The sequence below is a fragment of the Agaricus bisporus genome, assembly GCF_000300575.1.
Source record: "Agaricus bisporus var. bisporus H97 unplaced genomic scaffold AGABI2scaffold_10, whole genome shotgun sequence".
NCBI lineage: Eukaryota > Fungi > Basidiomycota > Agaricomycetes > Agaricales > Agaricaceae > Agaricus > Agaricus bisporus.
In genome coordinates this window covers 1,503,135-1,523,216 of record NW_006267345.1, presented here as the reverse complement: position 1 = coordinate 1,523,216, position 20,082 = coordinate 1,503,135, and the positions used below count along the sequence as shown (strand labels likewise).

The 20,082-nt window shown below is 45.9% G+C and overlaps 9 protein-coding genes across 9 annotated transcripts; 5 read left to right on the top strand and 4 right to left on the bottom strand.

Annotated features, from left to right (window-relative positions):
- Positions 1-3,658: 3,658 nt before the first annotated feature.
- Positions 3,659-4,349, top strand: AGABI2DRAFT_121438 (hypothetical protein; the record flags this gene model as incomplete). Its single annotated transcript, XM_006455459.1, has 4 exons — positions 3,659-3,828; positions 3,889-4,034; positions 4,093-4,197; positions 4,255-4,349. The coding sequence occupies 4 exons, from the start codon at positions 3,659-3,661 to the stop codon at positions 4,347-4,349; spliced, it is 516 nt and encodes a 171-aa protein (XP_006455522.1).
- Positions 4,350-7,113: 2,764 nt separating this feature from the next.
- On the top strand, positions 7,114-7,813 carry AGABI2DRAFT_121437 (hypothetical protein; the record flags this gene model as incomplete). The annotated part of the gene is made up of 4 exons (XM_006455458.1): positions 7,114-7,289; positions 7,347-7,468; positions 7,530-7,637; positions 7,695-7,813. The coding sequence occupies 4 exons, from the start codon at positions 7,114-7,116 to the stop codon at positions 7,811-7,813; spliced, it is 525 nt and encodes a 174-aa protein (XP_006455521.1).
- A 1,252-nt stretch (positions 7,814-9,065) lies between these two features.
- Positions 9,066-10,473, bottom strand: AGABI2DRAFT_195012 (hypothetical protein). The gene is made up of 5 exons (XM_006455457.1): positions 10,110-10,473; positions 9,884-10,056; positions 9,738-9,829; positions 9,326-9,687; positions 9,066-9,265 (listed from the first exon to the last, which is right to left on the bottom strand). Exons 1-5 carry the CDS (start codon positions 10,468-10,470, stop codon positions 9,162-9,164), a joined length of 1,092 nt encoding a protein of 363 aa, XP_006455520.1. The 5' UTR covers positions 10,471-10,473; the 3' UTR covers positions 9,066-9,161.
- Positions 10,428-11,416, bottom strand: AGABI2DRAFT_195011 (40S ribosomal protein S22). The gene is made up of 3 exons (XM_006455456.1): positions 11,197-11,416; positions 11,035-11,146; positions 10,428-10,817 (listed from the first exon to the last, which is right to left on the bottom strand). Exons 1-3 carry the CDS (start codon positions 11,215-11,217, stop codon positions 10,558-10,560), a joined length of 393 nt encoding a protein of 130 aa, XP_006455519.1. The 5' UTR covers positions 11,218-11,416; the 3' UTR covers positions 10,428-10,557.
- A 113-nt stretch (positions 11,417-11,529) lies between these two features.
- Positions 11,530-12,566, top strand: AGABI2DRAFT_195010 (hypothetical protein). The gene is made up of 6 exons (XM_006455455.1): positions 11,530-11,559; positions 11,611-11,666; positions 11,718-11,772; positions 11,826-12,026; positions 12,079-12,322; positions 12,550-12,566. Exons 1-5 carry the CDS (start codon positions 11,557-11,559, stop codon positions 12,196-12,198), a joined length of 435 nt encoding a protein of 144 aa, XP_006455518.1. The 5' UTR covers positions 11,530-11,556; the 3' UTR covers positions 12,199-12,322; positions 12,550-12,566.
- A 334-nt stretch (positions 12,567-12,900) lies between these two features.
- AGABI2DRAFT_145641 (hypothetical protein) lies at positions 12,901-13,629 on the bottom strand (the record flags this gene model as incomplete). The annotated part of the gene is made up of 4 exons (XM_006455454.1): positions 12,901-13,128; positions 13,184-13,266; positions 13,336-13,399; positions 13,468-13,629. The coding sequence occupies 4 exons, from the start codon at positions 13,627-13,629 to the stop codon at positions 12,901-12,903; spliced, it is 537 nt and encodes a 178-aa protein (XP_006455517.1).
- A 1,366-nt stretch (positions 13,630-14,995) lies between these two features.
- AGABI2DRAFT_195007 (hypothetical protein) lies at positions 14,996-16,050 on the bottom strand. The gene is made up of 6 exons (XM_006455453.1): positions 15,808-16,050; positions 15,684-15,747; positions 15,526-15,620; positions 15,407-15,472; positions 15,287-15,355; positions 14,996-15,227 (listed from the first exon to the last, which is right to left on the bottom strand). The coding sequence occupies exons 1-6, from the start codon at positions 16,009-16,011 to the stop codon at positions 15,144-15,146; spliced, it is 582 nt and encodes a 193-aa protein (XP_006455516.1). The 5' UTR covers positions 16,012-16,050; the 3' UTR covers positions 14,996-15,143.
- Positions 16,051-16,882: 832 nt separating this feature from the next.
- Positions 16,883-17,460, top strand: AGABI2DRAFT_138613 (hypothetical protein; the record flags this gene model as incomplete). The annotated part of the gene is made up of 3 exons (XM_006455452.1): positions 16,883-17,189; positions 17,243-17,315; positions 17,375-17,460. Coding segments are annotated over exons 1-3 (429 nt in total), but the record flags the coding sequence as incomplete, so codon positions are not given.
- A 686-nt stretch (positions 17,461-18,146) lies between these two features.
- Positions 18,147-18,574, top strand: AGABI2DRAFT_195005 (hypothetical protein). The gene is made up of 3 exons (XM_006455451.1): positions 18,147-18,195; positions 18,247-18,312; positions 18,366-18,574. Exons 2-3 carry the CDS (start codon positions 18,268-18,270, stop codon positions 18,474-18,476), a joined length of 156 nt encoding a protein of 51 aa, XP_006455514.1. The 5' UTR covers positions 18,147-18,195; positions 18,247-18,267; the 3' UTR covers positions 18,477-18,574.
- The last annotated feature ends 1,508 nt before the right edge of the window (positions 18,575-20,082 follow it).

Here is a 20,082-nt window from a genome sequence, read left to right as displayed (position 1 = left end):
TGGGCTATTCCATATTTGGGTGTCCCATGTCCCTCTCAAAAAGGAAATTTTCACACAGGACATGGGTAGACCTGTATGTGGAAATTGCTCGGACGCCTGCCACTTGCGATAGACTGACTCCAAACGTGATCCTTCTATTTCATCACATGAAGTTATACGTTTCCCTTATGCTCTTCACATATTCGTGTTTCCCCTTCTTCTGGTCTTGATATGGCGTTCGTTCAATTACTGCCTTTGTTGTTTTTGAAGATTATTTTTATTTCCTATTTCTGTTTAGGGAGTCACAAATAAATGTAAGAAGTATGAGAAATGATGAAAAGCGAGTGGTATAAGAAATGAGTAATACAAGAAGCACGAAACGAGAAAAGAGAAAAAGAAAAACAAAGGAAACAAAGGAAACAAATCAGTAATCAGGAATCAGCTAGCGAGGTCAAGCTTTCAAGGCTTAGCGACCGAGAATTTACACTCGAACTTTCACACGCCACTACTCGAAAGCCGGCCACGTCTCGCGCAGTTCTCTTACTTGCGAACCCGCCCTTCACCGGCGCTTTATGATTATAAAGCGCTGCGAGCCCGCTACAACTGGCGACCACCCATTTTATGTGGTTAGCCCCTCCCATTATCCGGCGACTCGGCCCCAGTCTCACGGTTACGAGAACCATGAGGCTCACGCATTGTTCAACGCACCCCTCTCCCTTTCATCGATCCTCTAAATATGGAAGACAGGTTTGACAGCTATCAAAGCTTCCGTTCCGGGAGTATCTCATCCTCAAAACCTCTACTCTTTTTGCACCCTGCGGTGACTCGCTCCTGCCCATCGTATTATTCCAACATTGAGACCCTCTTACGTGAAGACAGTACATAGCTTGGTGCGTTATTCCTCGACGAAGTCAGGTTTCCTCCGAAATGCCGTGCCAAGTGGGTTTCTTTTCGCATAGCATTACACGAGCGTGGAGGCGGTCTTGTCTCATGCCAAACGGTCGTATGAGGTCCACCTTGAGCTGCAATCCCGTTTCACGCCCCACCGACTTCCCGCTCTGAAAGGATGGGGGTCGCACATTACCTGTGAACGAAATCTATTTGGCCGCATCCACGTCTCAGACATACACTACGACGAACCCCGAAAGGTCCCGCGACACTTGATAAGTCGACTTCCGCTTTGAGTACTGCTCGAAATCGGGCGCAATCGACTGAACCGATTGACCTTTTTGTGCTCTTCCGTTTGTAGTTGGATGTCTAATAATTACTTTGAGCGAAGAGTCGCTGCTCGCCATATAGAATTTGGTGCGTCGCTCCGTCATGCCCGTCTCGAAGCCTTGTTTCCCTATCTACGAGCCATTGATTCCGGCTTCCCAGAGATTCAACCGGGAAGAATACGACTTTTCAAGGATATAACAGCGTTCGGCGAACACCAACAAAGTATCTTTTCCATGCAAAACGTTTCCTATTTTCGCCTTGAACACATTTTCTGGGATAAAACCGCCGTTGGAGCCGTAGGCTGATTCTATAAGCGCATTTTGTTACCGCTGGTAAATGCCTTTTTTCTCTGCATATCTCATAGATCTTTTTCCACATTGCCAGTCGGCTGCCCGCTTGTGTCCAGATATCACTGGGCGAAGACGGTAAATGCATTAAATCATAGGGGTTGGGGGGCTCTAGGAGCTCCACGGTATCGGGCATAGCGGGGAATGTGCTCGAAGAAAGCAGATGAGAGGTCATATAGAGGACCACAATTAGCTCACGATGATAATCCTAGGCGGCAAGATTGACGGCAAGATTACACGTTCCGATGGTACCATGGATGGGAGTTATTGAGGCCGAGTATCAAATTCCCTTGTGGCACCCGATCGCGCTGTATGGTGCCAGCGCAAGGTACTATCCTGCTACGTTTTTGCTGTGATTGAGATGCCCTCTCGCTGGAGACTCGGTACTGCACCATAAAAATGGATCTTTAACAGGCTCGATAGCGTATTATTCGACTAGGATCGCAACAATATTCAAGTACTACGGTGATGACAACTGATTTTGATAGCCTGTAATGTTTTCTTTATTGTGAGCGTTGACGTGGAGGTGTTAATGCATATTTAAAGACTTTATCTTTTTGGCAGCACCGTTTATTGATGAGGTGTATGGCAAAAGATTCTTATCATGCCTTGCAGCACAATCTGATCAACCGGATTGAAATCCTGTGTTTCATATTTTTTTCCACCGTTATTGTTGCGCTGAGCGGCTGAGGACTTTGCTTCTTATCTCTACTTAGGCTAGAAAACAGGGTAACTATGTTCACAATAAGATCATCCTCATCTTACTATCTGATCCAGGAGGAACGATAGGGTTCTGGACCCTTGTCTCTAATACTGGAATGGTGTTTCAAGGACAAGATGTTGAAGGATTGGACACAACCTACAAAATTCCGGACCTGGCCGCGGGCAATTTTTATTCGGCAAGATGACGCGCGTCGCGGAGGGATTGTTGATCCGCGGATTATTAGAAAATCTAAGGACGAAATACGAAAGGGGTTCGTCACTTCTGGATCGTAGTCGATAGTGGAAAATCGGCGAAATAAACTTCTGAACCTGTGGATATCAGCCTAGGTTTTACCTGGTTTTACGAGGAAAACTGACAGTCAGATTCGCTCGTATGTCCGAGACCTCAATATTATCGACGTGCATGTATAAATTGAAATTTAGATCTTGTAAATTGGTTCTTTGTCATTTTTCATGGGTGTGACATAAGTGTTGTGCATCCAACTTGTCGCTCGTGTAAATGATTCAGAGGTGCCATCCTAATTCCTGACTTTTTACGCGCTTCACTTTACAGGAACGGTGCCAAAATCCGGATCGCTGTCTGGCACGTTAATGGTTTATATAGCATGAATCAGTCTTATGCTTTTAAATCCCGTACTCATGTCCAAGAGGCGCTGACAGAATTAGTACATGGACGCAACCTTGTTGCGGAATATCAGGAATATCGCTGTTATATTTAGAGAAGCGGTACCCCCCATTTTTATCTTTCGACCCCTCTATACTTATAATTAGTTCGTCGGACCGCTACCTACCGCTACACAACATTTCGAAATGAAACTACAGTTCCTTTCAAATTTATAACGACACAGCCAAGAGCAAAAAGTTCGTGAGTGTCTTCAACAGTGGAGCTTCAATACATAGTAGTTGTCTGGATAACGTGAGACCCGAGAAGTGCAGCAGTTTCAGTTTGGAATCAGGCAAGTGTATTCAAGGGAAGATCCGTCGTATTCCCCCAGTTCAACATGAACAGCGGGGAAATTCAACTCTAATAATGAGGGGATGTTTGGCCATGCCGGTTATACTTATTTTCACAACGAGTAGAGCCAATGCCAACAATTTCGTACAAACCACTTTACAATTTGTCTGCTTGCATTTATTTCTGTCAGAGAGCCAAAAATATGATTTACAAAAATATTCTCAGGGCACCAAAGCAGTGCTCCGCCCCCTATTTACACCAACTCCAGGAACTTGCTAGCTTACTGGGCCACTTTTATAATATGTATAAAAGGCGTAGAAAAAAATTGGAGGGCCATACCAATTTACGTTTCTCATTCTCACATCTGAACTTCTTCAACTTTCTATTCTTCTCTTAACTTCTTCAACCTTCTATTCTTCTTCTATTTTTTACGACCATGTTCCAAGGCTTAAACCAACTTATCGTTCTTACCACCCTCCTCTTGGTCGGGCTTGGAGGACTTGCCGCTCCTACCCGCCGACAGAGCGATTATGTCAGGATCCGGAACGCAGACCTTGATCTATGTGCTGCTGCGTTTGATGTAGACGTTGGCACTGATGTGGAATTGTACGTCAATTTTTTTTCCTTCTACATTTCTTGTACTCACATTCCTTTTCTATTACTTAGTGACGATTGCGTTCATTTCTTTGATGAAGATGATGACGACGATGAGTACAGCCAGCTGTGGATTCTGGAAGCCGGTACACTACCAGGCTCAAACACAATGAGGCCATACTGGGACGATACGTTGTGTGCCGGTATTACTGCAACTGGTGAGTCCACATGATTTAAGCTCGAATTACTGTGGGAGTCAACTTATAATTGTATCAGACTTCTCTCTCAAACTGCAAACTTGCGACGGTGCAGACCCAAGTGATATCGATTTGTTCTTTGAGACAAACCTGGATCTACCGGGGATTGATCTTGGTGCTCGAGGTTCGTCGCTATATCTACCTTCCTGAATAACATGGGAGATAACCTGTGTATAAAAAGGTGTCTGTATGACGATTGACGATAACGGCGAGGCAGTGATGGCCGCTTGCGTGGAAGGCAGCAATGACCAAGACATACACTCCGAAGCTGCTTGACTGTCACGCTATCAAGAGGGCTAGAACTTTATGGATCATTGGACTTATTAGATACGTGATATGATGTAGACCTTCCCTTGAAGGACTATATATTAGTTTGACAACTTCTTTGACGATCATTTCACGATGGACTGCCATTTATCTTCTTCCAAGAAAACCAAGAGTAAGCGGGAGGCAATGTACAGGTGTAAAGCCCGCCGCGACTTCATGTTGAAGATAATTGTAGCGACCGAGAATTTACACTCGAAGACAAGGCGCGGAGAATACAAAACAGAATGGAGGCAGAAGGGCTGCCTGAGTGGCGGGTAGCCTCTGTGTCACAGTCACACCACAGCCTCGCGCAGTCCTCGTCACTCCCAAGCAAAAGCCGGCCCGGTTTCGCGCGGTTCTCTTACTTGCGCACCCGCGCACCCGCTTATAAAGCGCTGGCAACTATTGATTTCTCTGGTCAGCGACTCCCAATATCCGGCGACTCAATGGTCTCAGCCTCACGGCTACGAGAACTCAATAAGGCTCACGCATCGTTCAACGCACTCGGGAGTATCTCTTCCTCACCTTTACTCTTTTTGCACTCTGCGGTACTAAGACTGACTGACTCCCGCCCATCGATTTACCCCAACAATGAGAGCTTCTTACGTGAAGACAGTGCATCACTTGGTGCATTATTCCTCGATGAGGTCAACTTTGGTCCGAATTGCCGTGCCAACTGAGTTTTTTTTTTCGCGTAGAATTTCACAAAAAAGGCGTGGAGGCGGTCTTGTTTCAATGTCAAACGGTCGTATGAGGTTCACCTTGAGCTGCTATCCTGTTTCACGTCCCGCCGACTTCCCGCTCGAAATTGATCGCTCTCAGATTCCACCCGTCCTTTCAAGGATGGGGTCGGACGTCACCGGTCACCTGTGAACGAACATCTACGAATATTTTTGGCCGCATCCACGTCTCAAACATACAATACGACGAACCCCGAACGGTCCCGCAACACTTGTTATGCCCTAAACAATCTAATCACTACGATTGCTCGAATTTCTTATTTCTCCCCTCTGCCCAATTCTCCCCTTCGCCCAAGGTCTCCGTTTACTGGTTTCTGCTCCGTCTCTGTAGCTATCTTATTTCATCTCTATCGGACTAGAAAACATATATAAAGACTATTATTTTCTGTATCTTACTTTAGCTTGGTATTCATTTATTCTTCTTTCTCTACGAAAGTCGCCCTCTAAGGGAAGCCCATCTATCCGCTTAACAACACTTGCCAAGTTGAATTCCTCTTTGGGTTCTGCGCGAAATCGCGCGCGGTCGACTAAGCCGATTGACCAACGTGATGCTCTCCCGTTTGTAGTTGGATGTCAAAAAGTTACTTGGAGCAAAAAGTCGCTGATCGCCATGTAGAACTTGGTGCGTCGCTCCGTCCTTGTTTCCCAATCTTCGCGCCATTGATTCCGGTATCCTAAAGGTTTAACTGGAAGAATACGACTTTTCAAGAATATAACAGCGCTCGCCAAACACCCATAAAACATAGCTTTCCAAGAGAAAAGTTTCCGATTGTCGCCCTGAACACATTTTCTGGGATCAAAGCCGCCGCTGGAGCCGTTGGGTGATTCTATAAGTGCATTCTGTTACCGCTGATAGTTGCCTTTTTGCTCTGCACATTTCATAGATCTTTTTCACCCATGCCGGCCGGCTGCCCGCTTGTGCCCACTGGGTGCAAGTGGGGATATTTCTGGGCCAACTGCATCAAATAATGGGGGTTGGAGGGCTCTAGGAGCTCCACGGTATCGGGTATAGCGGGGAATGTAGGACTTTAAAATGTTAGATCAGGCGTAGAACGATGTACAATGTTTCCCACTCCCATGGACTTCACAGTGTGCATAGAATGGTATCAAAAGCAAAGTATTGCCAATCATGTCAGTGCTGTAGACCAAGTTCTGAAATTGGTTTCGAACACAAGACAGAAGGTATCATTCAACATGAGAATCATAGTAGCATCTGCGGACGTTTAATGGGTACTAAGTCCGACTAAGAGCGAGGACGTAAGAAGCGGGTCTTTTGAAATTGGTGAAGGAACGGGGGTTTCAGCTGTCTCGTTCAGGCCGCCGCACAGGATATTTGAAAGGAGAGTGTATTCCATTGAGATTCATTATGACACAGCCAAGAAAATCTCACAGTTCGTAGCTGTCTTAAATTACGCACTACGACGTCGACTTCAGGCCCAGATACATAAGGGTAATTGTCTGAGCAAAGCTGGACGTGATCATCATGAGAAACGCTTTCATTATGTGTGACTACCAATTCCAGTTCTAGTGTAGAATGTGGCAAGTACGGTACTCGTAGGAAGACCTTTGACAGGCATTGAGATTATTACTTGTGAACTTTTCCCACACTTCAAAAATCTGAACGATGGAGAACGTCCGATTTTCACCAGCGAGGGGTGTTCTGCTATGTAGGTTACATTTGTTTTAGTTCACAGCCAATCTATCACAGCCTATAGAGCGGATAAGGCTGAAATCTTTTGCCTATTCATAGTTTGTTTTTTAATGCCAGTTGCGGTTCGCCAAAATGTTCTCACGGCAGCCAAGCAGTGCTTCGCCCCCCTGTATGCACCGCACCGACTTCAGGAGCTAGTTGCATCGGCTCAAGCTTCCTAAATCAGTTCGATGACCATGTATAAAAAGCGTAGAAACCTTTGGAGGGCAGTATCAATTTACGTTTCTCATTCTCACATCTTAACTTCTTCAACCTTCTATTCTTCTTCGATTTTTTTACGACCATGTTCCAAGGTTTAAACCAACTTATTGTTCTTGCCACTCTCCTTTCTACCGGGCTTGGAGGATTTGCCATTCCTTCCCGCAGACAGGCCGGTCTTTCCGTGATCAAGGCTACAGAACTCGATCCGAATGTATGTGCTGATGCCGGTGCTGGAACAGTTGGCACTCGGGTGCAGTTGTACGTCGAATTTTTCTTCGACGTTTCTTTTATTCACACTTATTTCACACTACTTAGCAATCCCTGCAATGGGGGTAGTAGCCAGCTGTGGATGCTGGACTCAGCAGGTGCCGAACAAGGCTTAGTCTTCATAAGGCCACTTTCGGACAGTTCGTTGTGTGCCGGCATCATTGGCGGTAGTGAGTTTACACCACCCGAGCTCGTTAAACTATTGTAGGAGTCGGCTTACAATTGAACCAGATAACGTCGTCACATTGCTGGACGCGGCTGATTGTGCTTCTAACACTGACACCACCAATTGGTTCCCTGGGGATTCCGAAACTCCCGCAGTTGGTTTCCTTGATGGCAGTTCGTCGCTACATCTTCCTTCCCAAATAACGTGGTTGCTAACCTGAGGGTAAACAGCTTGTTTGACGGTGGACAACAACGAGGGCGACAGCCATCCTGCCAGAGTTCAAAGCTGTATTGTAAATTTCGATTTCACCAATACCGCAGGAAGGCAACACATTGTGATTTCCAATTAACTGCCACGCTACCCGCATGAAAGGATTTTTTTATATCATTGGACTTATTATATACTACATATGATGTAGATCTTCCCTTGGAAGATGATATTGATTTGATGACTCCAATAGCAATCGTTTTGCAAAACTTTGTCTTCGTTTTTCCCTCCAAGACGTCTTAGACTGTAAGCGGAACACAAAGTACAAATGTATAACTTCCGTCGCCGTTGGGCCGTTTGGAATGCACCAGCGAACGAGTATAATAGCCAAACAAGTGATTCTCGGTCTACGAGAGTTCGGCTCGCTTTTGCCATTGGTATCTAGTAGCCGTTGGTACCTGCTGATTAGTAGTCAGCTGCAAGATCTCCGCAACTGAGAACGTGGTTTCGAGTGTGATACTCCCCACTCCTCACATAGAACGCTAGAGAAATATACGACCTATTCAGGCAAAAGCCGCAGTGAACGAGTAACAAGAGAATAATCACTAGCCTGGGATATCTAGCTAACAGCGCTCCGAATTACTCATACGCGCCAAATCTGAGGTATGAATTCACCAGGGCTTGTAGTAAAGGTACTAGATGAGATCTGAAAACACGAGGAACGTACTTGAATTACCCATGTCAATACATGCATGTGACAGACCACGCCAAACGGCTATCACAGGTTGAGCAGGGGAAGTTTGATATTATATATAAATCAGGGCCATCTGAGATCTCCATGATAGATGTACGCCTCTTGGGTAGCCCAAGCATTGGTGGCGAGAGGCCTGTGGTACCGCTATTGGTCAGAAAGAATTCTGATAGGCGGCGAAGTGTACGTCGAACCTGAGGTCGCTTACCTTCCGATACCTCTATATATGCGCCTTCCCGGAAGTAGCATATCAGATTTCAAAGTAGATTGCTATTTATACTACTTCTCCGAGCATCACAAAGTTGACAGATTCAAGATGAAGGCGTCTGATATCACTAATTATGTTTCTTCTCCAAAAAACATATAGATTTCCTCATCCTCTCCTCTGTAATAGTGATCTTTGCACCTTCGCCATCCCACCAATATACAAGTATCCATTATAAAAAAAAAACATCTGGGTATCTACTCTCGGATCCTCCAAGTTCCAAAAAGAACACGATATCACTATATCATCGGTCGTCCCATCATGATCATCATTAATTCAACATCCATTCGTCAACATCCTTCAATCATTAACAGTCAAAGATTAAAAGGGGGGGTAAATAATACTATTTCTTCAACAAAAAAGAAATAAAAGGCAAAAAAACAAAGAAAAAAAAAACAAGTTGACTCAAACGGCAGAAGAAAAAACGATTGGTTTTAAGGAGAAGTTTACCAAAAAGCCACCAAACACAAATCACTATGTCCAAATCGATCCAATCCACGAAGCAAGTTTAAGAAATCCAAGTATACATCCCCCAGAAACGATCGGTAGCGTCAAATTATCGTCTAACGAGCCTAAATCTTCATAGGAAAACATTAGTATCCACAAAAAATAAAAACAAAAACAAGGATAACACTCACCCATAGCTTCCGCAACACCACTAATCAATCCCGCAACCAAACCCACAATGCTCAAACCCAACCACCCGCTCAATGACCCACTCCCAGTCACACCGTTCTCAAAACTCCAAACCAGCTCCTTGCCACCAAACCTCATCGGCGCAATCCAAGCCCAAAACGCAATCGCGATGCATGTTCCCGTGAAACTAGCAGCCATGAATCCCGCCACACTTTTTCTAGGAGCAAGTGGGAGTCGAAGGTGAGAAAGGAGAGGTAGAGAGGATAAGGGAGGCGGGAGGAGAGGGATGGAGGAGGGTAGGCGGGGTGAGGAAGGGCCATAGAGACGTCCTATTGTGGATGCGGCTGTGTCGGCCCATGAAAGGCTGTAATATGGGCGTTAGTCATGATGATAGTACAAAGGTAACAAACATACATTAAAATGGCGACAGTAGCAACATCGCGAGGATAGAACTGGAGAGCAAAATTGACTCCCAAGATGTACCATATCACGCCATTCGTCGATTTCTGCGTTGAAGATGTCAATTTATAGTCAAGAGTTAGGGGAAGAGGAACACGCGCCTTTTCGCTCTCTCGCATCAAGAAACCCAACAAGCGTTCATACAGTCGTTCAAATGTAGGCCAACGGAGTCGGAACACATCCGCAGGAACGATGATGCATAAAGATGACCATAATGTCAATACGACTTTCGAAACGTCGCCTTCCGTAACATAGAGGTATAAAGTAAAGAATCCTAAATCAAAGGTAGGGAAACTATGAGCGAGACAGAGGTGGAAAAAGACTCACCGATAGAGCTATGCAACAACTTTCTTGGAACCTCCCAATCGACTTTTTTCTTTTCCTTTTTGGCATCTACGGTTGGCTGAGGAGTGACCTCGTGTTCATCGACAACCAGCACGAGTCTCTCCGCCTCTAAAGCCTCATCGTCGTCTTTTTCTCTTTCGGTGTCGCTGACGTTGGAAGAAGGGATGTCTTCGGTATCGTCTTCGGGTATACTGGTGACGCCGAGCATCTCGAGATGGGTGAGACCTTCGAGTCTTTTGATGACCTTGCTGGTTATGGCCGCCGACGTGAGGGCGAGCATCGGCGACCGTGAGCGGGAGGTGGACCGTGCGCGGCGGAGGGGCGGGGCAGCGTCGAGGGACATGGCTGAACGGTTACGGAGGGCTCCCTGGGAAGAGCAACACTGCAACACACGGTAATGGCATTTTGGGTAATACATTCACACGCTATACTAGTAAACATAGCCCAACAACTTTCCTCCGACATTCTTCCGACGCGCCTCTTCGTGGTCGAGGATGCCAGACGACGTCGTGAGCACGATGATCCCAATGCCACGCGAGGGCAGCAAATAATTGATCCACTGCTCGATACGGTTGTGTTGCACATTGAATCGCGGAGAAATAACTCCCGTTTTATTCAGCCTTCCGTTGAGCTGTACGATAATTTTTCCACCACGATGGTCATCAATGATTTCGAATTCACCGATGTAACCTGACAAAATTTCAAGTCAGTAAACGAGAAAAGATAATCAGTGAGAAGAAGAATGTAGTCTCGTCGGTGAACCCATGTCTCGTGAGATGAAGACACGGGCTGTATTGGTTAAATAGAGACGTTGATATATCGAAGGGTTAAAACGGCTTGCCGCGTATCGGTCGCGCCAGTCGTAGTTATATCACTTCGAAAGTGGGGGAAATGGAGTGGAACTTACCATGGCGTTGCATGACAGAAAGGAATTTCACAACGACCTTGGATGAAGGACGGACGATGACTTGACGTTTGCCGCGGCGAGACGCATTGCAAATGCTTTTAAGGCAGTCGTTCTAGATACACTATTAGACGACGACATAACCAACACAAAATGGTAACGCACCAAGACGGAGATGCGGACCATTTTCGAGCGATGGCGGGGATAAAGAAAGAGACTGTAAAAAGAAACATGAGTAAATGATTCACGGACCCCGATCTGAGTGTCGTGCTACGGAAAGCGCGAGTCAGATGGGGAGAAACTCGTGCGCGCGACGACACTCCAGACGACGGCGACGACGACGACGACGATTTACCTTGACTAGACCGAGGACGAGGGGGACGCGAAAGCGATCAACGGTGTGCACAGATCAACGTATGGGCTGTTTGCGTGTGTTTGTGTACTGTGCAGTTGATCAAAGCCACCCGGAAGATCCCGGGTCATCCTTGCAGCGACACACAGCGCTAGGCCACCTCGCAGTTGACCATGGTCAGTGGCCCGTGCGCTTGCCCGACGTTGTGCTGACGATTTTGCGTGTAGGGCCGCGTTCGCACAAAGACGACAAAGAGAGCCTCTCGCGTGCTCATCGAAAAATAGTTTGTGATCTATCTCATTGTCATATCACATACTCATATCGTACGCAACAGCTACCCCCGCCTTACTCTCGATTTCCACACCAACAAACGTATCATCGATGAAGTCGTGCGTTGGTCACGCCCACTACACCCTCCTCCTTATCTAATCAACAGTTATAGTCCCTTGTCCCCTCCAAACGTCTTCGAAACAAAATCGCAGGATTCACCACTCACTTGATGAAACGCATTCAAAAAGGTCCCGTCCGCGGCATCTCATTCAAACTGCAAGAAGAAGAACGTGAACGTAAAGACAACTACGTTCCCGAAATCTCCGCTTTGGATACCACCGCTTCAGGACTCGAGATTGATCCTGACACCAAGGTCCGCCTTCTTCTCCCTTGATTGTTTACATGATTTCTAACTGTTGACTTAGGCATTACTTGACGCGCTCAACTTTGATTCGATTCAAGTCAACGTCGTTCAACCTGTTACAGCTCAACCGGAGAGACCAAGGAGGGAGCGAAGAAATGTGCCGGGTGCTGGTCGTGCATGATAGACACCGTAGTTGAATGTGACGCCAACTGCTGTTTCTTTGTGTAGAATATCTTCTTTGCCCCCCTTTCGCCATGGTATCCATCTGATAAGTGTTTGGCGGGTCGGTTGAAGGTGAAATCCTAGTTCGAACGGGCGGAAACGCGTGATGCATCGATGACATTTTACAATTACAGAGTTCACATAGATTGTAGGTACAATCAACGTCATTATTCCGCTCATCGCTGTCGGCGTACAGCTGAAGTATATGCATGGTATAAGCCACTGTGCAGTTCATCTGCATAACTCGCGCATGCACCCTCAAGGGGTTGATATTCCGAGTACGCCTTCGAGATTGTAAGTTGCAATTTCTAAAAAAAAAACAATAAAGCTTCAGCGGGCACCCATTTAATGGAGACTACGGCACCGTACAGCCATCGTTACTGCATCGGGAGCACGCGCCATCGCTCGTACGATCACGTCCACTTGAAACCAGAACTAGATACACAGCGCAATTAGTAGCGTGCAAACACCAGTGGGCAGCCTTGCTTAGTATTTACCTTTATCCATGTTTCTTGTATTAGGCCCGTACTAACAGTCGCGGGACGCATGGTATTAGCTAACAAAACAGATTTCATGTCATTCTAAAAAGGAACGGTTAGATAGAGGACTGAAGCTGAAGGCCAAAATACCAACCCGGTCACTGTTGAATTCACTATTAGTCTCAATTGGTAGATGGAATTTTTGGAAAATCATACTCAGGAGGTAAACGTTCTTTGAGATCCTTTAAAGCTTTCATCAGCATTCGGTAACTTGAACTTCCATCATCCTGCTTGGGTATCTTGGTCTCAAGCACGTCAGAAAGGTTCACTTTCCATTCCTGGATATCTTCGTCCAGCTTCTTCAAATTGATCAAGAGTGTCTGAGCTTTCTCGTTAGTCTTGAATGGGGTCTACGTTGAATACAATGTTAGTAACACATCGGTCTGGCAAGTAGGAATCTTTCACATTCGAGTAATCGGTCACTTTCGCTTTAATAACGGCCATGTTCGGATTGTCTTGCTTGGCAAACTTGAGTACACCGTTAAGTTCTACCGATAACAAAAATCAGATTTAGTACCATATCGAAGAGATGGCACCCGCCCAAATGGCTAACTCACTGATGAGTTGGAATCTAGAGTCGGTGCATATATCTCTGGATTCCCACATCAAAATGGCATACCTCTTTGAAATTCGAGCAGTATTAGAGCGAAAGATAATAAAGAAAAGGAAAAAACTTGCGAAAAACTTACATCCAAGAAACCATACCATTCATCGGTCAACCTGGTGCTCCTAATGTAATCGCCGATTCCAGCGACAAAGGACCGAGTGACTTGAAACGTTTCCAAGACAGAAAGGATAGTTTGTGGAGCGCCTTTGAGGTGTTGAATCAAATTCTCTGTAGCCTCTGACATTCTAGTTTGACTTCAAGATACTGTATATCCACTGCGTTGGGGGGAAAGGGGTTGTAGCAAAATTAAAATTGAAAGTGTTCTTTTCAACAATGGATGGTTGGTACAACCTTCCGTTCATTCCCTTTTGCGACGATAAGGTTTTCGTCGTTGTGGTCACTCGTTCAGTCATCTTCTGATCGACTTCAGTATTACGCGAACTACATATTCTTGGGTCGCGAAGTTGCTCAGAGAACCTTTGAACTTTCCACAACGAGGAGTTACAATATGGGGAAAAGTGGAACACAGGGCAGAACACTTGCAAGGGCTTCGAACATAATTTCTCCTTCCATTCAGCCCATAGTACCGTTGACAGTTGTCATTTGGAATGCTTAGACATCAGGATCCTTTCCCAAGGCCCGGGGAATTGGCAACCGAGCAATTCGCGAAATTCCCCTGCAATATTATCGCATTTGGGTCATCGCTTGTTTTTCTTGACACCATGGAAATTTCGTGTTGTATGTATACTATAGATTGAAATATGTCCTAAGCCACAGGGACAACCAGACAAATAGATAGATAGTATCCTCGACTCCCCCAGGGATCAAAGACTGACCCGGCGTTATCATTATCAGCGTTAGAAAGTTCTTTGGAAGTTCTCACTGGTGGTGGATGATGGGGCGGCAACCGAACAGCATATCTATCCATTATCATGATCATGATCAGGTCAATGATTATGTGACAAATTTCCCAAACAATTATCTTGTTTCCCAATATCATAGTAGAAGACATTGTTACAAAGCATCTCTGCGCATGCTCTGCTCGTTTTCGGCGGTATTCGCTAGCCAACGGGTGAAATGGGAAAGCACATGATATATCTCCATCGCTGTTCGCTAGTGGCGGGTGAGGGAATAGCGGACAGAGGGTTCTACCAGTGAGGAAACTCATATGCGATGATGCTGCCGAAGGGCCCTCGATACTCAGTTCATCGAATGCCCGAGGCTCAATGATGGTTCCAGATACCATACGCGCGCCTACCACAATGCAGCGAGCTTTTCGAGAGATAACTTGAGAACCCTCTTTGTCAGTCTCAGTGCTCTCTTGCCGCTTCAAGGATATTGCACTTGCGCTGAATACAGCCGGACGGCCCGGACCTTGTCCGACGCAGAACATCAATAGAATGATCAGACCTTTCATTGACCCAAATACCACTTTATTGTTCGTATTCGATGTATTGGCTGTAGCTTCGTTCGAATTTGACAAGTCGCCACTGCCAAGCTGGCCGCGTGGCCCTTCAGTCAACGACTTCCAACTCTCAAAAGTTCGTACCGACCTCTGAAGTTTGGCCCGACTCAAATTACGCCGCTGAGCCAAGGGAACAACACCAATTCAGAGAATGGACGATTTTTTCTGACAGGTACTACTCAAACATGGAGGCATGAAGTATTCGCCGATTTCCTCTCCTCTAACAGTCCACCCCACCAATGATATTGGACATAATCGAGTACAGTCACATTGCAAGTTTAAATTTACACTGTTTAGATTTGGGCAGCATACGCCCTGAGGGCCTCCTGAACCTTTCTGTAACCTGCTTTGGCAGGCTCGAAGGCTTTGGTCAGTTCCTGATGTCATTGGGATCGAGTGAGCACACGACACGATATGTGGATTGTGACCACTTCACCTTTACCGTCTTCTTGATATCAGTTGCTTCCTCAAGGACTTTCTGAATCTTGGCAGCATCAGATGACGACTAGTGGCATTGCATAAGAGGGGATGAAATGTTAGAGATGGTCCAGCCTACAGTTATCCAGATATCGCCGAACTGTTTCGTTGCACCAGGGAATCCTTCTACTGGTGCAGGCTTTTTCTAAAGACATTATTGGTCATACCATCAAAGCAAAATGAAGAAAAAGGTCATACAGAAACCATGTCTTTCAGTTCTAGAACAGCTTCATCACGGTCTTTTGGCGTTTTAATATCCTCGACTATCCCAATAATGGTTATATCTACAAAGTCTACGGATTACATAGATAAGGTTAATAGGGATGGAAAGGTGAAAGGGCGAAAAGTTATCTTACCCGTGATACGGCTGACCCCAAGTGTTGCGCTATTACGCGCTGACCAAAGAGTATCGTTGAAGGACTATCGAGCTTTCAATCAGAAAAGCGGGGAAAGACATTCATCGTGGAAAGGTAAACCCACTTTAGCGAAGTCCTCTACGCCGGGTGGCAATCCAGCGAGAGCGGTGATATTGTTCTTGTACTTGTCGGCAAGACTCGTGGCGCTACGTTTTATTTCGTGGATGCCTTGGGCGGCGGCGAGGGAGTCACGACTGAGGACTTTAAGCTGTTCAACAACTTTTTGAACGTCATCGTCATGGGCGAAAGGGAAATCGATGGGAGCCATGTAGTGCGACGATGTAGGGGAGGTAAGAAAGCCAAGAAAACACCGTTGGAAGGATAGATGCAACTTGGACTTGCCTTATCTCGAGAAAACGTTGGGTTTATGTGATGATTTGCTGAAAGTGACGCAAAGTAAGCATAATGGATCAATCCATTGTTCAGATTGACTGACGTCTCGAATGAAGCAGGGAACATATGGCCACGAACCAAGGAGCTGGCCTTGGGCGGGCAGCCGAGCGGTACGCGAAAACACGCGAAATCTAATTCCCTGTAGCGGAGAACTTTCTAACACAGAAATTAGAATTCCCACGTGAACCCAGCAGATCCTTATAGCATTGGTATCAACCTGGGTTCTATCACTCACTTCTGCCGAAGGCATCAGGAACGATGCGAAAATATCATCCATCTATACTTTCCGGTATTACGATTTTCAATACGAGCAAGTGAAAATACATATCTTTGTTCATGCTCTACTCGCTTCGACAGGAACTTCGGCATCTGGAATGCTCAGAGAACCCTTTAAACCTCTCCCACTCCAACGCTTTGCGTCAAGAACCACATGAACTCCAAAGTTTTGCGTGAAAGCCACATTCATTATTCAAAATTCTGAAAGGTATCTTGCTGATTAATTGACACTGGGCAGTACCACGTTGACGCCACCGCGAATACCGCGTTTTTATCGTGGAAGTCCGTATGGAAAAAGGAGCCGACTCTTCAGCGAATCAAGGGTACGATGACACGTTGCCCGAGTACCAACTCGATTGAGTACTAATTCGATTTTCCAAAACGAAGATGGGGAGTGTCACTGTGACTCTCCTGTTTGGCTAAACAGCAGCATAAAGGCCGGTAGAGCAACCAATCTACCAACGCTTTCGCTAAGACTCTATATCGACTTGTGTCTATCATCTATTCATGGCCACCGACACTTCTACGACTCCCTTTAATTCACTTTCCGAAGAGGAGCAGATCAAGCAACAACAAGAAGCGACAAAAACCCTAGAAAATCCGGATACGGTCAAGAAATTCATTCAGGAATGCACAAAGGCCGGTCAGGCGGCTGTCGCCATCGATGAAAACTTCAGGAAGGTCAAGAACGGCTTTGCTGAGCTTGTCAACAAATACGGTAATGATTTCCCTGACGTCGGAGGCAAGTTCGTTCCGAAATGGGATGGATTTATGGCTGTGAGCGATTTCTCCCTTAGATATTGCCCTGAAACAAACCTCTTGCATACTAGCGTTGGAACGGAAAATCAGGGATCCTCTGGTCTTCAAGACATCTTGCGGCGGAGACTGCGGCTGCATTAACTGGCGAGTCCTTCTCCTTCGAAATCGCCCCTTTATTTGTTACTGATGATCACGCTGCACAGATTACGATGAAAACCTTGAAATCATCGCAGACATCAAGTCCACAGAAGACTTGAAAGACGCACAGGATAATCTGAAACAATACGTGGTAAGTATACTATGCTTTACCTCGATAAATTCTGTGTTTTGATACACGTTCTTTCCCGCAGCAAAAACATCCAATACGTATCGCAACCGAAGTCGCAGACGGATTTAAGGACCTTGCCAACGACGTTCAGGATTTCTCGAAGGAATTTTCGAAGTACCTAGAGGACGAAAACCAAAGACTTACGGACGATGCGAAAAAATTCGAGGTTGATATCAAAAAATATCAACAGGAAATTTCTCAGTGCGTTCTATGATGGTTAAATCTGTGGGCTGAATTCTGAGCCCTTTTTCTTTGCAGGCTCAACGACAAGGTATGCTGTTACTGACCGCCTCATAAAGTTCACTTCATTCAAACTTTTACTTCGTGGCCAGCTCAAAGCCGCTGTTGTAGCCTTAGGCGTCAGTTTTGCTGTCGGGGTATGTGTAAATCGCCATATTCTGTTCTTGTTATAATTGTGACTTCCCTTAGATTGTAGAGTCGCTGATATTGCTCGTTACCTTGTTTGCCTTGCTAGCTAAGCGTCTACGTAAGTTAATCCTCACGGGGTTTCAGAGCGTATTTACAAAACTCCCTCTAGTTGCTCAGCAGAAACTTAATCAAGCCAAAGCTGGCCTCGCCAGAACAGTCTCTAAACAAAAGGCCTTAGCAGCCATGCAGGCAGACTTCGAGAGGTTCAAGCCCAACATCGACGATATCTGCGTGAAGTTGGGTGTTTTTGCTGACATCTGGACTTTTGTGAGTCCTGTTTTCGGTGTTATTCTTGGCTAACACGCACGATCCAATAAGGCCACCGAGCAGTCCGCTGCCATGAATACCGAGCTTAAAGAAGGAATGGTCGTACTCGAACGCAAGGTATATCATTTATTGACCTCGTTACGGAGAGTTTTTATAATTTGAACCAAAAGGAATTCCAAGCAAAACTGCGCCTCCTCAGAGCCCAGATTGTACCGCTCAGAGAAGGTATGAGGGTATACGCGACGCAAATTGTGTCGCCATCCAAATCCTCTCGCGAATGAAGAGTCGCATGTGATTCGAAATATGTATGTACATTGAAATGGATTGTATTTGAAGCGCGCGTAGTGAATGGGCTCGAACAATTTATGTATTACATATATTCCACTGAATACGCCTTTTGAGAAATTTTACTGCGATGAGTGATCTACAAAGACGCAAGAAGTCGGGCTACAGCAAATGTGAGTAACCCTCACGCGGGCTCGGGATTTTTGCGGTCCCCCCGCGGGATGGACGCGTGGTTGACGCGGGCAGGGTTGGACGTCCACGCGGGAACTACGATGATTTTGAGCGGGACGGGAGGTGTGAACGCGGGAAGGAGCGGGAGGGTAGTGTCAGGGGTCCTACCTTAAACTCACGCCAACAAATCCAGTAATGCACGAAACTACAAAGCTATATTCATTCGAAGTCGATTCGGGGAAAGTTGAGATACGTATGAAAAATATCCCCTTACTCTCCTTTAACTCCACCGAAGCCCGCGACGCCGGCCTGTTCAGTTGGTGAGAATGTACCTCGAGAAGTGTAAGGTGCCTCGGAAAGAGAATTATTATTGGTACTATCTCTATAGGCGGTAGTGTGCGTACAAAAAGAATCCATATGAACAGTCGATGCGATCAAAACCAAGAAAGAGAAGACAAATGAATGGAGAGACAGGAAACTCACGCTGTCGAGCAAAAATTGCGCCTACATCAGTGGTTTCGAGTTGGTTGAGCTAGTCGGTAAGGACAGCAAGCTGGGCGTCTATTAGGTGTGTACAAAATTCAGCTAGGGAGACAAGCTGCACTCATATTCACGCAAGTTAAATTAATGATCAATAGTAGCACGAGCTCAGAATTATATTCTCATTGTGGATATTGGTCGATATACCGAAGGAAACTGCGGAAGGTTTGGAGAAAGGAAGATTGAGGACTCTTAGGACCGAGTGTTCTCGATTTCTGGACCAGGCGGTGAGATCGGAGTAGGGAATTGATCATCGGGTTATCCCGGGAGCGTTCCTTACCCTTCAAGCTTCAAGAGCTACCTCGCAATATTCTTTGGTTCTTCGTTGGTTCTCCGTGAATCACTTTGGTCAGGAAGTGGGGGACTGAAAAAGGTAAGGAATGAGTGTAGTACGGCACAAGATTCGAAATACGCGTAGGTAGTAAGTAGCAATAAAAAAGTCATAGGCAAGTCATAGGTATGTCCGAGGGAACCAAACAGACACACACACGGACCGTCCGAGAGCGCCTCCTCGAGTCCCACCCACACCATCGATTCCAGCGACGAAGGCCCGAATTATGTAAACAGTTTCAATGGCGGAAAGAATAACAGGGGGAGTGATTTTGAGTAGTAAATCGTCAACTATGGATCTGTTTGACCTCAAGGGATTGTTTAGCTGAGTTGGAGGGTGGGAGGTTACGGCCTCATAATATACAGTATACTTTCAATGAATCACCATAAGCAAGAAGGATGGTAGAACCATGCTCATGCGGAGAACCCCGGCTGAGATGAAGTTGATGCATTCGGCGATGATAGAATTCGATAGTCCATTCGGTGATCTTCACGGTCTGATCTACTCCATCAAGATTCTATTGCGCAATCAATATCTATGTACATTTTTGGTTGCGGAAA